Source organism: Erpetoichthys calabaricus, chromosome 2, assembly GCF_900747795.2.
Source record: "Erpetoichthys calabaricus chromosome 2, fErpCal1.3, whole genome shotgun sequence".
Lineage (NCBI taxonomy): Eukaryota > Metazoa > Chordata > Cladistia > Polypteriformes > Polypteridae > Erpetoichthys > Erpetoichthys calabaricus.
In genome coordinates, this window is record NC_041395.2 from 32,924,000 (window position 1) to 32,943,635 (window position 19,636).

Below are 19,636 nucleotides of genomic sequence, written 5' to 3' on the forward strand. Positions count from 1 at the left end.
TTACACTCTGCACTTTGCTTGAAACAGAAAAGAAATGGTTCACATTCCTGCTGCTGCAATACCAACATGTTAACGTTTCATTATAACTAGTGTTGTATTTAATGATAAATTAAGCAGCTGTTGTTCATGTGTAGGTATGTGAACATGAAAAAAGTTTCAGCAGGCTGTATCAGTGAGCAGTATACTTTCTGAAAGCCTAAACACGGCAGAGCCAAAGACACACATTTCTTTTTCCATTTTTTGTCAACTGGAGCTTGATTTTGTTATGTACTATACCTATAAAGGTATGCACAATTTGATCCTGCTAGGTGGTTTAGTTCTTGAGATAGTCTTGTGAAATTGATGAAAAAATAAAGCTCTGCCAAATGTGACACCCCCCTCCTTTCATTGGCTGTATCTTGGAAAGAATTGATCTTACATCAGAATAATTTTACAGGGTGTCTCCTGGATAATAGGGGTATACCTGGTATTTTTTTTCCAGAATTTTTTGATACAGGAATACGTGGGATTTCTGGAAAAATCGGTTGATTTGACATGGAATGACCCCTTTATATTTACATTAATCATTTTTTCTTTTGACGTTGAACACTGATGCCATCATTTTCTGATTTCTTTGAATATCTTTCTTCCGGAGGATGTAAATAAAGGTTCCACCATTTATTCAGCGATTTTCCACACACCACACATACGGGCCTGATAAGAGTCACTCTTTAGCCATAATATGGGAAACAAATGGATTATCTAGATAAAACTAAGGGTGTACTCACACTTGCAGTTTGTTCCGTTCCTGAGCATGTTTGTTTGCATGTTAACCCCCCAATGCCTAGTTCTTTTGACTAGTGTTATCGCTTCATGCTGGGCCTGCCGTACCATGCCCTTGCCCACTTGGAAGAGGTGGGTCTAGGCACGGTTCATTAGGGTTCAGGAACATTATGATCGCTAAACATGCCCAAGCACAGAACATAGGTACACTGCACACTCAATAAATCTGTAAGAGAGTGGAACATTATCCTCCCCTACACGATTCCAAAAAAAACAAAATAAGGAAAATCATTTTGACATGGCATACTGTCACTCCATGTTCGGATTTTGTTTTGGGTTTACCAAAAGTCACATGGTGATGAGCAAAGCCTGGGCCCAGAACATTAAAGCGCAGTGTAAGTGCAGGCCTGTGGAGGAGTAGGGAGTGGGGACTATCATGCTCAGGCACGGTACAGAGCAAATGTGTCTAGTGTGAGTACTGTACACCCTTACAAAGACATGGAGAGAACATGCAAGCACTACATTACAGATGGCCAGGAATTCACAAGAGGATGCTAGTGGGGTCTTATTTTGTTTTTGTTTTGTTTTTTTTTCCTTTTGTGTACAGGAAGAACTGTCCAACAGTACAGAGCTGGTGCAGACTTACAAAGAAAACATCTCGCATGCCCCCAACATGTACAATATAGAACTTTTCTGGAAGAGCTACAACAGGTAAGTAAATTAAGATATGTCAGTCACAAAGTCAATTATACCCCAATGAGTATAATTTAAAAAAATGTGCAAAATTGTCGGTAAAATCAGAAAAATGCCAAAACTCGTACTGACTTTTGTGTTTTATTTCCAGTCGTCGGGACCTTAATATCGATAGAGGAAGCTCTTTAAAGTAAGTATCCCTCCTTTCAGTAGTTAAGCCTTACAAATAGAGAATCACGTAGAGATTTTTTATTAAGTTCAGCTGCTAAATCATTGCGTTATGCAGAGTCGGGAATCACCAGTGCATTGTGAGAAAGGGTCATGTACGGTTTGCGAAATGTCTCGCAGTGGGTTGTTACGGTCAGTTTGAGCAATTCACATAATTACACTGTAAAGAAAAACAAAGACCACTGTAAAGGTTTGAGGTTTTTAGGCCCCGTATACTGCAAAGTAAAAGGTATTTTGTCAGTAGAATCCAGTAGACAAGCAACAACAAAAAATGGCTGGCGGACAATTTATAGTGACGGACAGGAAGTGATAAAATTGATGGGGACGTTGTAATGGTAGATGGGTAATTGATGTCATCAGGAAGGGACCAGAGGTAAGAAAGGAACCCAGGAAGTGGGTGTGCGTAATGGTCTTCCAGGTACGGTTATGGTAGCGGTGCTTCGTTCTTTCTGGAGAAATAAAAAGAGAGGTTAGTACCCCGCCATCGTCCCCTGGCACGACTCGTTGCGGTGCACGTCGGGTCCTTAAGCCACTCCCCATGCGCTCGTGCGTGACATGACCCCCCCCCCTTTCAGCCCAGACCCACTGGGTCGGGCGGCCCGAACAGAGAGGTCGTAAACACGAGAGAGCATCAGCATTGGCCTGAAGGTTACCTCGGCGATAAGCGACGGTGAACTTATAGGGCTGCAAGTCCAAAAACCACCTGGTGACCCGAGGATTCGAATCCCTGTGGAGGGCTATCCACTGGAGGGCAGCGTGGTCCGTCACCAGGGTGAATTCCCAGCCCAGCAGGTAGTACCGCAGATGATTTACCGCCCACTTGATGGTCAAGGTTTCCCGTTCCACTGCTGCATACCTGGCCTCCCGGTCCAACAGTTTCCGGCTCAGGTTTAGCACAGGGTGTTTGACACCGTTGATGCTTTGGCTCAACACGGCACCTAGACCCGTGTCTGAAGCATCAGTCTGGAGAAGGAAAGGGAGAGAAAAATCAGGAGTTCTCAATACAGGTGTCGTTGTTAGGGCCGTTTTTATGTCACAGAATGCCGTTCCATTACCTCGTTCCACACAACATATAAAGGGGCCCTTTTGTTTGTCAAATCTGTCAAAGGCACTGCCCTCTTGGAAAAATGAGGTACAAACCGGCGGTAGTAGCTCGCCAACCCCAAGAAGGCTTGCACCTGTTTTTTGACTATCGGACAGGGCCATGCAAGGATGTCCTTTACTTTAGAACTCTGTGGTTTCACTAATCCTCCTCCCACCAGGTAGCCTAAATACTTGGCCTTGTTTAACCCAAAATAGCATTTTCGTGGATTAATCCGAAGCCCGGCCGTCGCTAGCTTCAGGAGGACGGCGTAAACCCGTCAACACATGTTCCTCCAAGGTGCCAGAATAAATGAGGACTTCATCCAGGTAGGCGGCACAATAGGACTGGTGGGGCCTTAGCACTCTATCTACCAGATGCTGAAAAGTCACTGGCGCCCTGTGCAGTCCAAATGGGAGGACCTTGTATTGCCAGTGTCCACTAGGGGTGCTGAAAGCTGTTTTTTCTTTGGCGGATGCCGTTAAGGGAATTTGCCAATACCCTTTGGTCATGTCAAGGGTAGTCAAATACCAGGCCGTCCCCAGCTGTTCGAGGAGCTCGTCCATGTGGGGCATGGGGTAGCCATCAAATTTGGAGACCTGGTTTAGATGTCGGAAGTCATTGCAGTACCTCCATGAACTGTCCGGCTTAGAAACAAGGACGATGGGACTGGACCAAGGACTGTGGCTTTCCTCAATGATGTCCATGTCCAGCATGCGCTGGACTTCTAGTTCCACCTCAACACGTTTCGCCTCCGGGAAGCGGTAGGGGTGTTCCCTGGCTACCACCCCCGGGTCCGTCACTATGTCATGCTGAATCAGCGAGGTGCGGCCAGGCGCTTCGCTGATCACTTCTGAGATGGACAGGATCACTCGTTCAAGCTCCTGTTGTTGGGGAAAAGTCAAATTGTGTCCGAGGTTAAGGTCAGTGGTCTTGGAGAAAAGGGAGAGGGTAGGGCCGGAAATGGAGGGATCGTCCCTGTCTTTCCATGGCTTCAGGTGGTTGACATGATATACCCTCTCGCTCTGCCGACGATTTGGTTGGTGTACCAAATAATCCACGAGCCCTTTTCTCACCTTCACCTCATAAGGGCCAAGCCAATGAGCCAACAATTTGGAATGGGAAGTGGGCCAAGCACCATTACTCGGTCCCCCGGCTAAAATTCCCATAGGGAGGCATTTCTGTTGTAATTCCGCACCTGCGCTGCTTGAGCCTTTGACGTGATCTTTTAACAAGGGTCTAATTTTCTACAATCTATCGCGTAACTGTGTGATATACTCGAATATATTAGTGGAGGGAAGTGCCTCTCCTTCCCAACCTTCTTTTAGGATGTCCAAAATGCCCCGAGGCTGGTGCCCATATAGTAACTCAAAGGGGGAAAATCCCGTAGAGGCTTGTGGCACCTCCCGATAGGTGAAAAGTACGAGGGGCAACAATTGGTCCCAGTTCCTACCGTCCACGCTGACCACCTTGCGGAGCATCTGTTTAAGGGTTTGGTTAAACCTCTCCACCCACCCATCCGTTTGTGTATGATAAATGGAAGTCTTGAGGTGGTTTATGCGGAGTAATTTGGCAACCTCCCTGAACATATCCGAAGTAAAGGGCATGCCCTGGTCCGTAAAGACTTCTTTGGGTATGCCCACTCGTGAGAAAAGTCCTACCAATTCCCATGCGATATTTTTTGTATTGGCGGTACACAGGGGAACCGCTTCTGGGTACCTGGTTGCGTAATCGACCATGACTAGTATATATTTATGGCCTCGCACCGAAGGTTCCAGGGGTCCTACTAGATCGACACCGATCCTCTCAAATGGAATGTCTATAAGGGGAATCGAAACCAGGGGAGCACGATCCCTACGGGGTATCTGACATAGCTGGCAAGTCGGGGAAGACTGATAGAAACGTCAGACCTCCTCATTGATCCCGGGCCAACAGAACCGGAGTTTTACTCTCTCCAGTGTTTTTTCGGCCCCGAGGTGGGCATGCGCTAGTTCACAAACCTCCCGCCGGTAGGTCTGCAGCACTAACAACAGTTTCCGCCTCTCACCTTTGTGTTCCGCAACTCGGTACACCAGATCGTTTTCTAGAACAAAGGAGGGTCCCGGTGGTGCGGAATTTGCTGATGATATGTCATCTACAGACACAATGGCATTCCTACCAAACTTCAGGGAATCATCATTTCACTGCTCTCTTTTAAACGTTGCCGGCGTGGAGCGGATCTGATATTCCATGCCGGCGAGTGGATCTGGTGAGCCATCTGGAGGAGCGTGTGTCCGACCCAGAACCTCACCCGGTTGCACTTCCGGGTTGAGGTCCGTCGCCGAAGAGAGCCCTTTCTGGCTGGCTACGTCATCAATAGTTGCTACAGAGCACGGTGTGGGAGCAGCTGGGAGAGCCCCTTGACCCTCCATAATCAGACCCAGGCTAGGTGCGGGAGTGGTTTTAGTTCTACCACTGTTATTTTCCAACCAGTCTCGTCCCAGTATAAGCTGAAAGGGGGGCTCAGGCAATACAGCAACGAGCAGGTGTTTTAACGTCCCCTTCCAGGAAATATAACACTTAGCAGAGCGATAAGACCTGGTCTCTCCGTGTACACAAGTAACTTTGGTTCTCTGAGCCACCCATTGTCGCGGTAGAACATAACGGTGAGCAACAATGGTAATGCTACACCCAGAATCAAACAGTGCCACCACCGAGTGCCCATTTAACAACACCACTCCCGTGTTGGCAACCACCAGGGGATTAGACAAGGCACAGTACTTTTCTCCGTTAGCCCAGGTGCAGTCCATCGTCTCCGGGATGTTCAGCGGACAGGTGGGAATGTGGTGTCCCACCTCGCCGCCCTTGTAACAGGGCGGGGAGGTGGGCACCTTCTCTTTCGGTTGTACTGAAGGCTCTGCCGCACGATGGGTGGGTTCTGGAGTGGCGAAGCATCCCTGTCGGACCCCGCGAACAGGCTTCTCCAACCTCCCGAGTTATGGAACCACCAGATGTCGTTCCAGAACCTCCAAAAGACCATTCATGTCCTTATACGGATGCCTCCGGACCTGCTGGGCCAGATAATTAGGCATGGCATTGAACAACCCCTCACAGGCTACCTGCTCAAACACCTGGCTGGCCTGGTTGACGTCTGGCTTTAGCCAGCGCCCGAGCTTCCCCCGGAACTCGAACGCCTGGACTCCCGCCAGGCCGTTGGGGTCAAATTTCCATAGTCATCATTCCCTCGCCTGCTGGCCGGAGGTTACTCCATAGTGCTTGAAGATCTCGGTCTTAAGGAGGTCGTATTGGGCGGCTTCCTCCTCGGGGAGATCGTGATAGGCCCGCTGCGTGGGCCCCTTCAAGTACGGTGCCAGAATAGACGCCCACTCAGCCATTGGTTTCGAGAGGTAGTCCTCTCGAACACTGACATGTACAACTCGATGTCGTCTGCCTCAGAGAGCAGTACAGAAGGAGGTGGTTGACGCCGAGCGGGCTCCGGCTTCACTGCTTCTGCCGCCGCCAGTCGTCTTCGGGTCTCAGCTAACTCCACTTTCGTAGTGGCCTGGTCCACCTTTACAGCCTGCAGCTCGTTGGCCATGGTGGTCAGAACTGCATTTAGGTCTTGCCCTTCTGTCATTTCTTCGGGCTTTATCCTGCCAACTACGCCACTGTAAATAAAAACAAAGACCACTGTAAAGGTTTGGGGTTTTTAGGCCCCGTATACTGTAAAGTAAAAGGTTTTTTGTCAGTAGAATCCAATACAGACAAGCAACAATAAAAAATGGCTGGCGGACAATTTATAGTGACGGACAGGAAGTGATGACATTGATGTGGACGTTGTGCTGGTAGATGGGTAATTGATGTTATCAGGAAGGGACCAGAGGTAAGAAAGGAACCCTGAAGTGGGTGTACGTAATGGTCTTCCAGGTACGGTTATGACGGCGGTGCTTCGTTCTTTCTGGAGAAATAAAAAGAGAGGTTAGTACCCTGCCATTGTCCCCTGGCACGACTCGTCGCGTCGCCTGTTGGGTCCTTAAACTGCTCCCCATGCGCTAATGCATGACAACACCCAGATTTCTTTCAAATTTTCTTTATGACATAGATTACAAAAATCACTCTGCAGTGGGGCAGAGCTAATACAATTTGGTCTCACTTATGTATTATGGGTTTGGAGGGGACAGCACTTTGCAGTCAGATCTTGCATAAATTTCATTCTGTTCCAGGAATGTAAATGTGTGGTATACAGTTAGGTAAACTTTGACATTTCTTTTTTAAAAATTATTTCCAGTGAGGTTTTTGCAATGCAATGAGGACAAACTACCACAGCTGTTTTTAAAATAGGTGCAGATGGGACTTAATGTCTTCAGGCTAGGATTTTTCATGCCCATTTTGACATATCTAACTATTTACACATTTCATACATATGGGTAACAACATAACATTCTCAGACCCACTAAATCCGATTCAGTGTTTTGGGGGTGGAGAAGCATATTTTGGAAGCTTAGATTGCAAGGCAAGGAACAAACTCTGCACGCAGAGCCCACTTGCTCAGACTCATTTGATTTTACTGCGAGTTGTAGGGGTGAGCACCTGTACAAATGAGAGTTGACAACTAATGAGTGCTCAGCCAGAAGTACAATTCATAAAATGCCTACAAACAGAGAAGAGCTCAGTAAAATCTAAAAGAGAGAAGGACAGAGAAGACCAATGGAGGACTCAAGAAACAAAGAAAAATGAGTGTTGTGGACCGCATAAACTGAGGAGAGGCTTGTGGAGCTCTGGAGCTCACAAATGTCTTTTTGATGTCTCACCTTTTCATACCATGACAGAATGGAGAAATAAAGATTCTCCCCATTGAATTGGTTACCAAAATGTGTTCAATTCAAAATATATTTGCAGGGTAAGAGTAAAATTGAAACTGTGCTAAAAACAAATGAGGGGAGGTCATGTAATCACTAATAGTGTAATCTGACATCTTCAAGGTAACCAGACCCAGTAATTGCAGTCATTAAGTTTGACATTCTGTCCAACTGTAAGTCGTGATGTGTGAGGTTGTCTTAACTCCACTGTGCCACTTGTTCAGGTGTTTGGTGGACTGTCGAAGCAGATTATTCTCTACCTAGTGATATTTCATTTACTGCCATTCCTAGAATGATCGAACCTGCAGGTTTGTTGATGGTCACTTTCTGCACAGTTTTTACAATATTCAGTATAATATGGTCAAAGAAACTTATGTACAGAATGTAATCTTTTAGTTAGCTACTACCCAGTAATCAATGTATTTCTGTTGCATAAATCTCATTTTCATGAGTACTGTGCTGTGCTGTGCATCGATCATTTAAAATCCTGTACAACAGCTGTCCTTTTCTCTCACTGCTTTGTCTTGCAGTTAAAGTGTCTCTCGCGGGACGTCAGTGTTTTCCGAGAAGATCGCGTCTTGACCAATTTTTATATATATATATATATATATATATATATATATATATATATATATATATATATATATCAATCTCCAAGTATTTTCTATAGTCTCAGATGACAATTGGGTTTTACTTTCTGCTCGTAATAGGTCCTGTATAATGGTGTGTACGAGTGTGGATACGAGTGTGACCCACTGTGGACTGGACTCTTATGCATGACAGTACAGGTGTAATCAAGTTGCATTTCCTATATACTGTATAGCACAATATAATAAACAGAATACTGTAAATATCCTATATGCCTTATTCTTAGTACTGCTAAATATGGCCATAAACTGCATAACAAGGTTAGAAAATTAATCTATCGATTAGCAACATTACTTGCTTGTGCATTTCTGACCCAAAGGTGTGTGTACTGTCGGAACAAAAGACATATCCGAGGATTATTGTGAGAATGAAAACAAGACTGGTGCATGGTCAAAAGACAGAGATGAAGTCAAAACAAAGCAAAGAGACCAAAACCATGAGGTCAAAAACTGGAAACAGAAACCGAGGAGAAAGTTGAGTGTCAGAAGTTGAGGCAAAATGAAGTTGTAACCAGAAGTACAAACATACTTGAAACTGAAAAGAGCTACAGCTAAAGAGAACTGATTTCTTTGACATGACTCCACCAAGGGATAAAGCATACAGAGGCCATCATGCATAAATACTGTCTCATCCGTGTGATGGTTGTGGTCACGTGACATGTCCACAGTTGTTGCAAAGGCAACAGCTAAAACCAATTTTATCAAATCCATCCATCCATCCATTTTCCAACCCGCTGAATCCGAACACAGGGTCACGGGGGTCTGCTGGAGCCAATCCCAGCCAACACAGGGCACAAGGCAGGAACCAATCCCGGGCAGGGTGCCAACCCAACACAGATTTTATCAAATCAAATCATAATAAAAAAAACAGAATTAGAATTATTGGTGTGTAAAAAAGAACTACATAAATTACATGCCTAACAATTTGCGAGTATAACATGAACAGCTGTTATTTATAAATGTAATGAATTATTATTATTATTATTATTATTATTTGGTTTTGTGAACTTTGACTTAGTTTGTGTTTTCGTTTTGCCACTTTTGGTCACTTAGCTCTAGTGCATGAAGCATAAATTTTTAATTTCTCTTTAACTTTCTTTTCCTTCCAAACATTTATTGTGCCTGACTTATTAAGCATACAGGCTTTTTATTTCATTCCCTTTATCCGTATACGTTGTTTGAACTATTTCTCAGAAATCTGCGGTCAAATTCCGTCATGAATTGAGCACTGGTATGGTGGCTATTGGATTTAAGGTATATGATATTTTGACAGAACATATGGCTATATGGTCAAGATAAAACATCCGTGGTGTTATCATTGGCACCCCATTTCTAAAAAAGTTGAAATGTAAATAATTTGTGAGCAAGGAACCACATGATTACTGTACAGTTCACCTCTCCACCAGACTCCACTTATTTTAAGGTGTGGTGGTCAGTCCTTCCTGGAAGTCCTATGTAGCCTTTTCTGTGGAACAATTTACTACACAAGTCTGGTTATTCGTAGAGGTACTTTGTTCTACTTCTCTGATATTCTCCATCAGTAAAATAAAGCAATAGAGCCACACCCAAATCAATTTTACTTATTTCAGAAGACCATACCATAATTGTAGACTTCTGCTTTAATACTCTTTCTATTCAATGTATTTGTCTGATAGTATCCCACCAGCTCAAGAAAAGCTGGCATTTGCCTTTTGTGCATGGGCCCAAGCATGTGCACTATTGACTGAAGACTGAATGTCTGAAATTTGGTTGAACTTCTACCTAAGAAGTACACCAAGTAACGTGCTTCTTCTGCATCCCGCATTAAGTAACACCAATGCCTCCTCGTATGCATGTTTGCAGTTTTTAATTACAAGCCTGACTAAGCCAGATTTATCAGTACTGTACTGTAGTCTGCATTGCCAAAAGGTTAAGTAAACTGGATATGAAGCCCACTCCTTTTGATGCTGCTTTATCAGTTGCATGTGTGTAATGTGCTACAGTAAATTGCATCCTTCCCTCATGTACTGTACAAAGTTCCACATTGAAATGTCAGCCCTATTTTAATCTGCTTTTGGTTGTGTCCTGTGAACATGCCAAGCTGAGATGGATTTATTGTCAGTTTAGCAGATGGGTACTGTCAAATGGCATATCAGAGGGGACAACTCATTGTGCTCTGACACAGTCAATGACAAAACCAGATTATCAGTAGTGATGTCCACTGGAGTTCAGAATGATTTTACTCCTACCTAATCTGGGATTATAAATTGGGTATATTAGGAAAAATGTAGGACAGCGTGCCTATGACACCAGAAAGAAAGTGACAAGTGAATATTGGACAAGCCTTGACTTGACATCTTTTTCTCCTGAAGCCCCACCTTTCTCATGTAATCTCTACCACACTTAAAACAGCAGTATAATCACATAAAAGATATTTAAATGAGTTAAATACAATACTAAACATCAACTTTTTATCTTTTTCTCATTCTTATGAAGATGCCCAGTCCTGCTAGTGGTAGGAGACCAAGCTCCTCATGAGGATGCTGTGGTAAGTACCAGAATATTTCTTGCTGTGATAGGTATAACATTTTATCTAAGTGTAAATTTTGGTACAATTCTAAACTGGAGTAGTAGCTTTTTCTGAGTGAACTGCCCATTTATTTTGTAGGTGGAATGCAATGCCAAACTTGATCCTACACAGACTTCCTTCCTCAAGGTAATTGTACATTTTTCCTTTACTTTATAATAGTTTTTCTTAAATGTACAGTACTCAGATTCATTTTTGGTAGACTTGCCGATTTATGCAAACATTCTCTGCAAGTTAGCCACTGTAGCCTGAATGCCCAATTTACCAAGTATAGTTTTACCAGCTACATAATTGCAGCTCAGTGGCACCATTATACTGTATGTGCAAGTTATGCTATCTGAAGCAGATTGCCATGATGAGAAACTAACACATTTTCTCTGTTGACAGATTACAGAAAGAATGAATATAAAATAATGAGGTTATGTGCTTTAACACCTGCATAGTAGTGGGTGGATGGTGTATTGCCATGAGTGCATTAGAGATAACAATCAGTTTTCTTACCGGAGAGGTGAATTGTGAGTGGGCTACCCTCAGAAAAACAGCAGTCCTGTGGCTGGAAACAGAACACTGTTAAAAAATGACAGATAATAACAGCTACTGTAACGGATAGGCTATAGTCCAGCAATGATGCATATCATAATGGACAACTTGTACCTTATTAACACTGGTAGAATGTACTGTAGTAGCCAAAGACAAAATCAAATTCAATTGATTGGTGTCATGGCGTAAGGTACATTTTTGTGGAAAATACTGCATTCTTTCATACAAATAGCACAATACTTGGAGACAAAGTGTGTCTGAACATTAGTGCTGACCAGGTGTGAGAATAAAAAAATCAATAAATAAATCTGTTAAAATCCAAGGTTAAAATCAGAAGTTAAAATGCAGTCTCTCTCATTATTCTCTCAGCCCACCTCCGTCTCTCATTCTCCCCAGCTCACCCATTGCTCCCGCAGCCGGCGGAGACCCAACAGCCACGAGCTCCTTTCGACCGACCTCCGTCTTGGCTGCCTGCAGGCATCACTGGCAAACCATCCGAGATCGGCTCTCCTCCCATCTTCCTTCGCGCTCACGTAGTCGCTCCTCAGATTCATCGGGAGGACAACACCTGCCTTGCTCACTCCACTCCACCAGAACATTCAGTTTGGTGGACTAGCCCCTAGAGCGCCACAGCCAAACGCTCCTTCACGGGGCCCCAGCTCATGCTGTCTCCTCCTTCCAGGTGGCCAGATCGTAACTTCCAAAACCGCCATTCATGTCCTTTAACCTTCTGCTTTCTTCTTTTCCTCGATCCATCCCGGTTACTCAACATCAATTCCCGGTTTCTCGACATCTCCCCGTTTCCTTGGTGCCAGCCTGCATAATATACACACACCCACATCTCTGTGGGTGCAGCTCCTTATTCACATGCCGCAGGAAGTCAATGAAGCAATTGTGAATGATCGCACCCACACGTGCAGGTACGACTCGCTCCAACTACTCCAAATAACTCCCCGAGGCCGTGCAATCGCGCCCACGGAGAGTGCCATGGCTTTATGGATTTAATGGACCCGGTATACCACACCAGGTGCAATCTGTCATTGATAACTTTATCAGTTTTGTGAATAATTTTTTTAATAAAATTGAAATGTTCCAAGTAGCAAGGCCAGGAAAGTCTTAGAATGGTCCAGGAATAGAATCTTAAAGAAATACTCCACCCAAAAATGGTAATTTCTGTTATCTGCTGCTGTTGTGTTTTTAATGAGGAAATGTGCATTATGTGACACGAGTAATCTGAGATTTTTTTTTAATGGACTTTTTGACATTTTTTTGCTGTTTTCTGACTTTCGCCTCTATTAACGTCTATTGTATCAGGAATTTGGTTATCTCCATTCTCCGTAAAATCATAAGAATAACATTTTCTCTCTGCCATAATTATAAACAACATGGGGTAAGTAGCAGATTAAATAATTATCATTTTTGGGTTCAGTATTCCCTGCAGTTGCTTGGTCTAAATCCAAAAGAGTATCTGCATGATAAAAGTGAATACATTATTCAGTGTTATGAATCCTCGTTTTATCATCTTCAGACTCTGTTAGTTTCATTGCTAGATAATTTTGACTTACATTTCTGGTGGTCTATATTTCTGATTATTCTGACAGTGACATCACAGTGGTGCCATCTTGGTTGTTTTCTATGGGTGCTACCTATAGATCATCTTATGGTGGCCATGACCATAATAGGTAGGTAGGTAGATGTCCCGGGGGAAATTTATTTGCAGTGGGATAGTACAAAAAAAGTAAGGCATTGTCACACAGATACAAGAAAATAAGCAAAGATACAACAGTGAACTAGTGTTACTATAAGTACACAAATTCAAGATTAGTACAAAGAAGAATAAATTACCTTTAACAGTACTAGTACACAAAATGATAATTCAGAATTTAGCAGCATCCCTACAAATAACAGAATTCAAAATGATTATAGCTCTATGAATAAAAGAGCTGTAAAATCTGTTGCTTTTACTCTTGGGAACCTAAATCTGCAGCCTGACGGCAACAGTGGAGATTTAGAGACAAGAGGACGGGTACTGTTTGACAGAATTGAGCTGGCCTTCATTTTAATAATAACTCATTACATTTATATAGTGCTTTTCTCAGTATTCAAAGTGCTATCCACACAGGGAGGAACTGGGAAGCGAACCCACAATCTTCCACAGTCTCCTTACTGCAAAGCAGCAGCACTACCACTGCGCCACCTGTGAGGATTTCAAGCTATTTGTAATACAGATCAGTGATTTAGGTCTGCTGCAAACCAAAAGATGTACTGCTAGTTTTTAAAATATTTTTAAGATGGTTTATATTCTTAATTCTGAGGTTTCCAGCCCAACAAATAAAAGAAAATGTGACAGAACATTCAATAAAGGATAAAAGTGTCATTATGGTTCTGTCCACTTTAAAACTACTGATTTTCCTAACAAGGCCTCGGTTGCCCCTTCTTACAGATTTTTCTCTATGAAGATAAAACAACTACAGTTGTTCCAACTCTTTAAATTAAAGTTGAGACAGTGAAAGGAGGGGGGCATCAGAGATCTACAGTACAGTACAGCTATATATTTTGTCTTAGACATATTTAACCATAAAAATGAACAATCACACCACTGAACAAACTCATCAACAACAGGTCCGTTTGCAGTTGTCTGCAAATTTCAGGATATGTCTGTCCTTGTGTGAACTGCTGCAGTCACTTGTATACAAGATAAACAAAAGAAGTGATCAGCAGCAGCCTTGAGGTGTACTGATAAATATATTAAGGCTATTAAGAAAAAAAAAACATTAGCACTCAATATTTGTGTTCTGTTGGTTAAAAAGTCCAGAATCAAATTAATGTCCAGACAGAATTGGTCAATCAGTTTATCAACTGAAATGTGGGACTGGGTTATATTTAAAGCTGATGAGAAATCTATAAACAGCAATCTTACATTGTTTTTTGATCCTTCCAAATGTGTATGTAGAATCTTTAAGAGTGTTGCTGTGGCATTCTCCCTACCAGACCCCTACCCCCGGCCGCCACACCCTCCACCCCCATCCCCAAAAAGAGTCCAGATAGGCTTGGGTTTTGTTAGGTTATTGTTTCTTAATTAAATTCTCAAAGGATTTCATGATATGAGAAGTTAATGCCGCCGGTATAAAGTCATTTAATGCATTGAGTTGTGTAGTTTCTATTTAATGGAATAATATTTGCCTCTTTCCAAAGGCAGGGAACTTGCTGTAAATCCACCGACAACTCAAATATGACATGGAATATTGGAGAAATGTGCACAGGAGTGAAACAGGCTCCTACTGTTTTCTCTCAAGGACCTTTCTGATATTATTTTGGTCAAAGTCCTGGCTACTGTCCTGATTAGTTTCTGAAGCAAAAGCCTATGTCTCAAATCTTGAATAGAACTTACTGACATTTTAACTCCTGCCAATTCGACATGATTATTGCATTTCTTATAAATGCCAGCCATCTTTATGCCATTCCACAATGGACATGGGTTATCACTTTAACAGTCAGCAGTTCATTCTCTATCCTGTCCTTATACTTCAGCTTTGCTCACTTGAGTTCTCATTTGTTATCTCCTTCTGTAATTCTTTCTGTCCTTTGATATTCTCGGAGCACTGATCAGGCACTCTGTTGTGACGAGTTAACAAGTGACATATTGGTGAAAATCATGCAGTGTTTTTTTCAGTGAACACTAGTTAAAGTCACCCAAAATACATTTCAGAGAGTTGGGAGACTGTGATTCAAGCTTCTGTACCACTCTGGAGATTGTGTTAGCTGCTTCACTCGCCACTGCCCTCTTGTGAGTATAGATAGCCATAATAAAAAAAGCGATAATAAAAATTTTGTAAAAGCTCTGAGGGCAAATAAATGGGGCTCAGCGAGACAGACAGAAGTTCCACATCCTTCATGTAGACATTTTCTCTAGCCATCACATTTTTACACCATTGTTTCTTTATATAAATTCAGATGCCAATGCCATGTGACTTACCAGTGATGGGTAAGTCTCTGACAAAACAAATTAGTGCACCAAATCCATCAATCTTCTACTAATCATCCGAATTGTTTCCATTCAGCCAGGTTTCTTTAATTGTCATAACACACATGTCTATTTAATCAGCCTGAAAGCATTCTCATGCTTCAAGTTCTTCCACTTTGCTTTGGAGAGGCTGAACATTTATTATACGAGCCTGTAACGAAGGTTGAACTAATCACAGTTTTTTCAGTCTTTCTCAAATACCTCCTTTCCCCCCCCCTTTTATGTTCTTTTCTGGATACAGCCCTATTATAATAAGTAAGGGAATTTTAAAAAGTGAATGAATTTGTTTACTTTACTGCCACAACATTAACTCCCAGAAAAGGACAGGACAGGGTAGACAAATTCAGCAAAAATGTTATAAAAATATAGAACAAGACAAACCTACTACTGGTCGCTATGAACACAGCACTCAAGAGGTGTGTAGTAACAATAACTGTTGTTGGTCACATGATAAAGTATTGTTGTGGCACTTGATGTTTGAACATGGCCCCTGTTTTAGTTGGTGGTATGCATATCTGTTTATCCTCTGTTTGGAGAGAAAAACTTTCAATAACAAATCCCTTAAAATCTCCCTCTTGTGTTATAGGAAGCTAAAATGTGTAATCCAAGAACAGGTTTTGTATTAGAATTCTTCCTTTGCATTCTTGACTTTGATTCTCATTTTGTATTTTGGCCTAGCTGCTCGCACTCCCTCTGTTACCTTTACTCTGAACCTTTTTTGCCTGACCCTCTGAGAAGTCTCTCACTTGATACAGAGTGTGCACAGCATTTATAATAAATCTCGCAACAACAACAGCACACTACATTGGAGTGAATGTGGAAGAAGCTGTTAGAAACACTCTTTCAGGACTTACAACAAGACTTACATATTAATTTGTTACCTTGTACACAAGTTTCTTTTTAAACCGTCTTCTTAGCAACATTTTCAGAAATGTAAAAGATGCGTGAAAAAATATTTGGTTTACATATGCCCAGATCTTTGTTGAGATTGCAGAAATGTAAAACTTCCTTCACGTTATAAACGTCCTTTTTCTGAAAGAGTTGTGAGAGATGCAAGTTAGAGACCATGTCAGTTCTCAAAAGTAGTTTCAGTTTCAGAGGTGCAGCCAATCACTGGAAGGCAGCACCCTGAATACTTTCTACCTAAAGCTATACAGAAGTGCAAAGTGAAAGTCATAAAGTGAGAAGTGTGATGATCACAGAAAATAATTTTGTTTTGCTGATTGGAATTTATTAAAGTTATTTCTGTATAAAACTGATAGCCATTATGAACAAGGGCAGAACATCCCCACTATGACATACTGTCGTTGAGTACTTTTTGACAGAATGCATCAATTAATGCTACTGGGGCTCCTGCATACCTACAGCAATACATCTTTATAATGCCTCACTTTGACTGCTACAACATTTGTTACCACAGCACAATCTCATACATATGATGTAACTCGGAGTGCTTTACAAGATGTCAAAGATATCATTGCCCAAAAAATTAAAACAAATCAAAATTAGGTAAAAAATAATAATAAACAAAAGTAAATCAGTACCAACTTACATGTATATATATATATATATATATATATATATATATATATTTAAATAGTAAAAAAGTACAGTCCTTATATATAGTATTATTTAAGTTTTTAAAGATGAGTCTCTTAACCATTAGCCAAGTCAGACATTTTCCTTTTTTTTTATAATGCTTACATGTGTTTTAGGTGGGTTGCAGCTGTTGTTTGTTATAATGTTTCTATATTTCTTGAGCTTCTTTAAAAGCTAAAATTCTGCCTTGGATCAAATAAAATACTATCTATCTATGTTTTTCTGTTTGTAAATTAATTTTATTTATGTTGATGACATTGGTATGTACTTAACATGTGCTTAGCAATTTCCTTCAGGATTCATAAAGTTTCTGTCAAGCTATTCATTATGCTCTGTATCTATGGACTGCAATATCTGTACTTTCTTAAAACATGAAGGATGGGCTCTCAACAGAAAGAATTTAAGCTTTGTTAAGGATACCACATTGACAACTAATTTCTCTTAACTGTGATTACTGGATGGCCCTTTTTTGAACATAACAATCATTTGACCCCCATGATCCTTCAAGGTTATGTTTTTCTTTAATGTAGTTCAATTTAGTCAGTCAGTCAGTCATTGTCCAACCTGCTGTATCCTAACACAGGGTCACAAGGGTCTGCTGGAGACAGTCCCAGCCAACACAGGGCACCAGGCAGGAACAAACCCCAGGCAGGGCGTCAGCCCACCACAGGGCGCACACACAGCACACACACAGCACACACTAGGGACAATTTAGGATCGCCAATGCACCTAATCTGTATGTCTTTGGACTGTGGGAGGAAACCCATGCAGACATGGGGAGAACATGCAAACTCCACACAGGGAGGACCCGGGAAGTGAACCCAGATCTCCTTACTTCAAGGCAGCAGCACTACCACTGCGCCACCGTTCAATTTAACCGCCTAGTTCAATTTAAGTTTCACAAAAAAACAACAATGTTACACCCTTAACAATGGGAAGACACTTTTTTTGTCACAGGTTTGGTTAAAGTAATGGTAACAGAGAGGGTACCTAAATTTCAATCAGTAGCTGAGTAAACTACAACAAAGGGAGAATTAATTAGAGATTCCAAAGCATTGGGGTGTATTATATAACATATATATGCAAGTGTATATAAAGAGTAGGTTATTGCATATTACTAAATCATGTGAATTTAGAGAGGCAGGTTTAAGGCCAACTCAGGTTTAGTGTACATTTTTGAATGTGCAGTGATATTCTAAGTACCATCTGACAAATGACAGTTGTTTCAAAGCAGCTTTTGAGTAGACCATTGAAATAATGTTGTAGATTGACTCTAGGGTTTGTTCGCTTAACATCAAAAATATCTGCAACAGGAACATTTTTCTTTCTATGAAAGCAGTTAAGCGGATGATCAGCAGTGTCTCCTTAGTAATGAAACCAAAAAGCTGTATGTTCATGTGTGGGGTATCTGTTAGCCCCAATTGCTTACTTATGATTTTATTTATTTAGACTAACTAGGTGGCAATTAAAATTCAAAAGATCTTTCCTTGTTTTTGATTCTCTCTGGGAGGTGTGAAAGGTCATGTTAGCTTCTCACTGAGAAGGTACAGAATTAGCTAGCATCAATGTAACTGCAGCAATCACCCCACTGTTTTTATTTTCATCCACAGATGGCTGATTCTGGTGGACTTCCTCAGCTCACACAGGTAATAAACTTTTATGTAATCTTATCTTCATGAATAATATCTGGCAAAAGACCAGTAGCTTTATCCCAGGAGAATCAATTATGTGTCCATGAAATGAATGGGATGCAAGGTATTTATGAGTATTAGAAATTTTAAAATCTGGTTAAATGGCAAAGAAGTTAATCTCAGGAGTGGGTAATGTGATATGGAGAATATGATGAATATAATGTAAACTGAATTGTTCAGCATGTTCTAGAAATTATTGTTCTGGAAGATGATATCTGTCTGGATGACATTTTATTGTATGAACTGTTCAGATCGAAATTCTGCCTTATGTATGCTGCCAATGATTTCTGAGGCAAAAAAGAAGACCTTTTGTGAACACTTCTGACAAATAACATCCTTTTTTCCATTTCTCAAAGTTCAGTAGCGAGGCTATATTTTCTTAAGTGCTGCCCATCTTGCAACACTGCCTACTGAGCAAAGACACAATGAATATTGAATGCTCTTTCTGGTATTTATATTTACCTTTTCTTTTGGGTGGTTCAGCAAATCTAAACTGGTACCATATGAGGGTCTGTACTCACTCGGGGGCTGGCTGAAACCTTGAGATGCCTGCTGATTCTAAAATTGAAATAAGCAAGTTGCATATTTTGTAAATTTATTGAATAAACTTTCATCCATCCTGCATCTTAAGTTGTACCATGTATGTTTAGTTAAAAAACGAGGCACTTGTCAGAGTTTAGAGAAGAGTACAGAATGAGCGAAACAGCAAAGGTTAGATTCAGATTTATTTTTGCAAAATTTGGGGGGCTCAAAGACAAGTGGTGAATCATGTATAATTTTTTTCCAGTTTTTAATGGCTATTTTGATTGTTTTATTATTTTAAAGCCAATAGTTTTTAATGTTTTCACATTTTTACCCAAAATAATATTTATTATTTTGTGCATTGTTCCAAGGGTACACTCTGTTGTGGAAGTACTTAATCATGAAGCACAGTGTGTATTATATATGGTTATGTGTATTGTCATAT

The 19,636-nt window shown here is 41.4% G+C and overlaps 1 protein-coding gene across 1 annotated transcript in view; it reads left to right on the top strand.

The window, feature by feature from the left end:
- Positions 1-19,636, top strand: part of ndrg2 (NDRG family member 2) — a 333,932-nt gene that overhangs the window by 288,691 nt on the left and 25,605 nt on the right. The window contains exons 10-14 of the mRNA XM_028793565.2: positions 1,370-1,473; positions 1,607-1,645; positions 10,725-10,776; positions 10,897-10,944; positions 18,589-18,624. Of these exons, the coding sequence (XP_028649398.1) occupies positions 1,370-1,473; positions 1,607-1,645; positions 10,725-10,776; positions 10,897-10,944; positions 18,589-18,624 (279 nt within the window). The remainder of the gene's footprint in view (positions 1-1,369; positions 1,474-1,606; positions 1,646-10,724; positions 10,777-10,896; positions 10,945-18,588; positions 18,625-19,636) is intronic.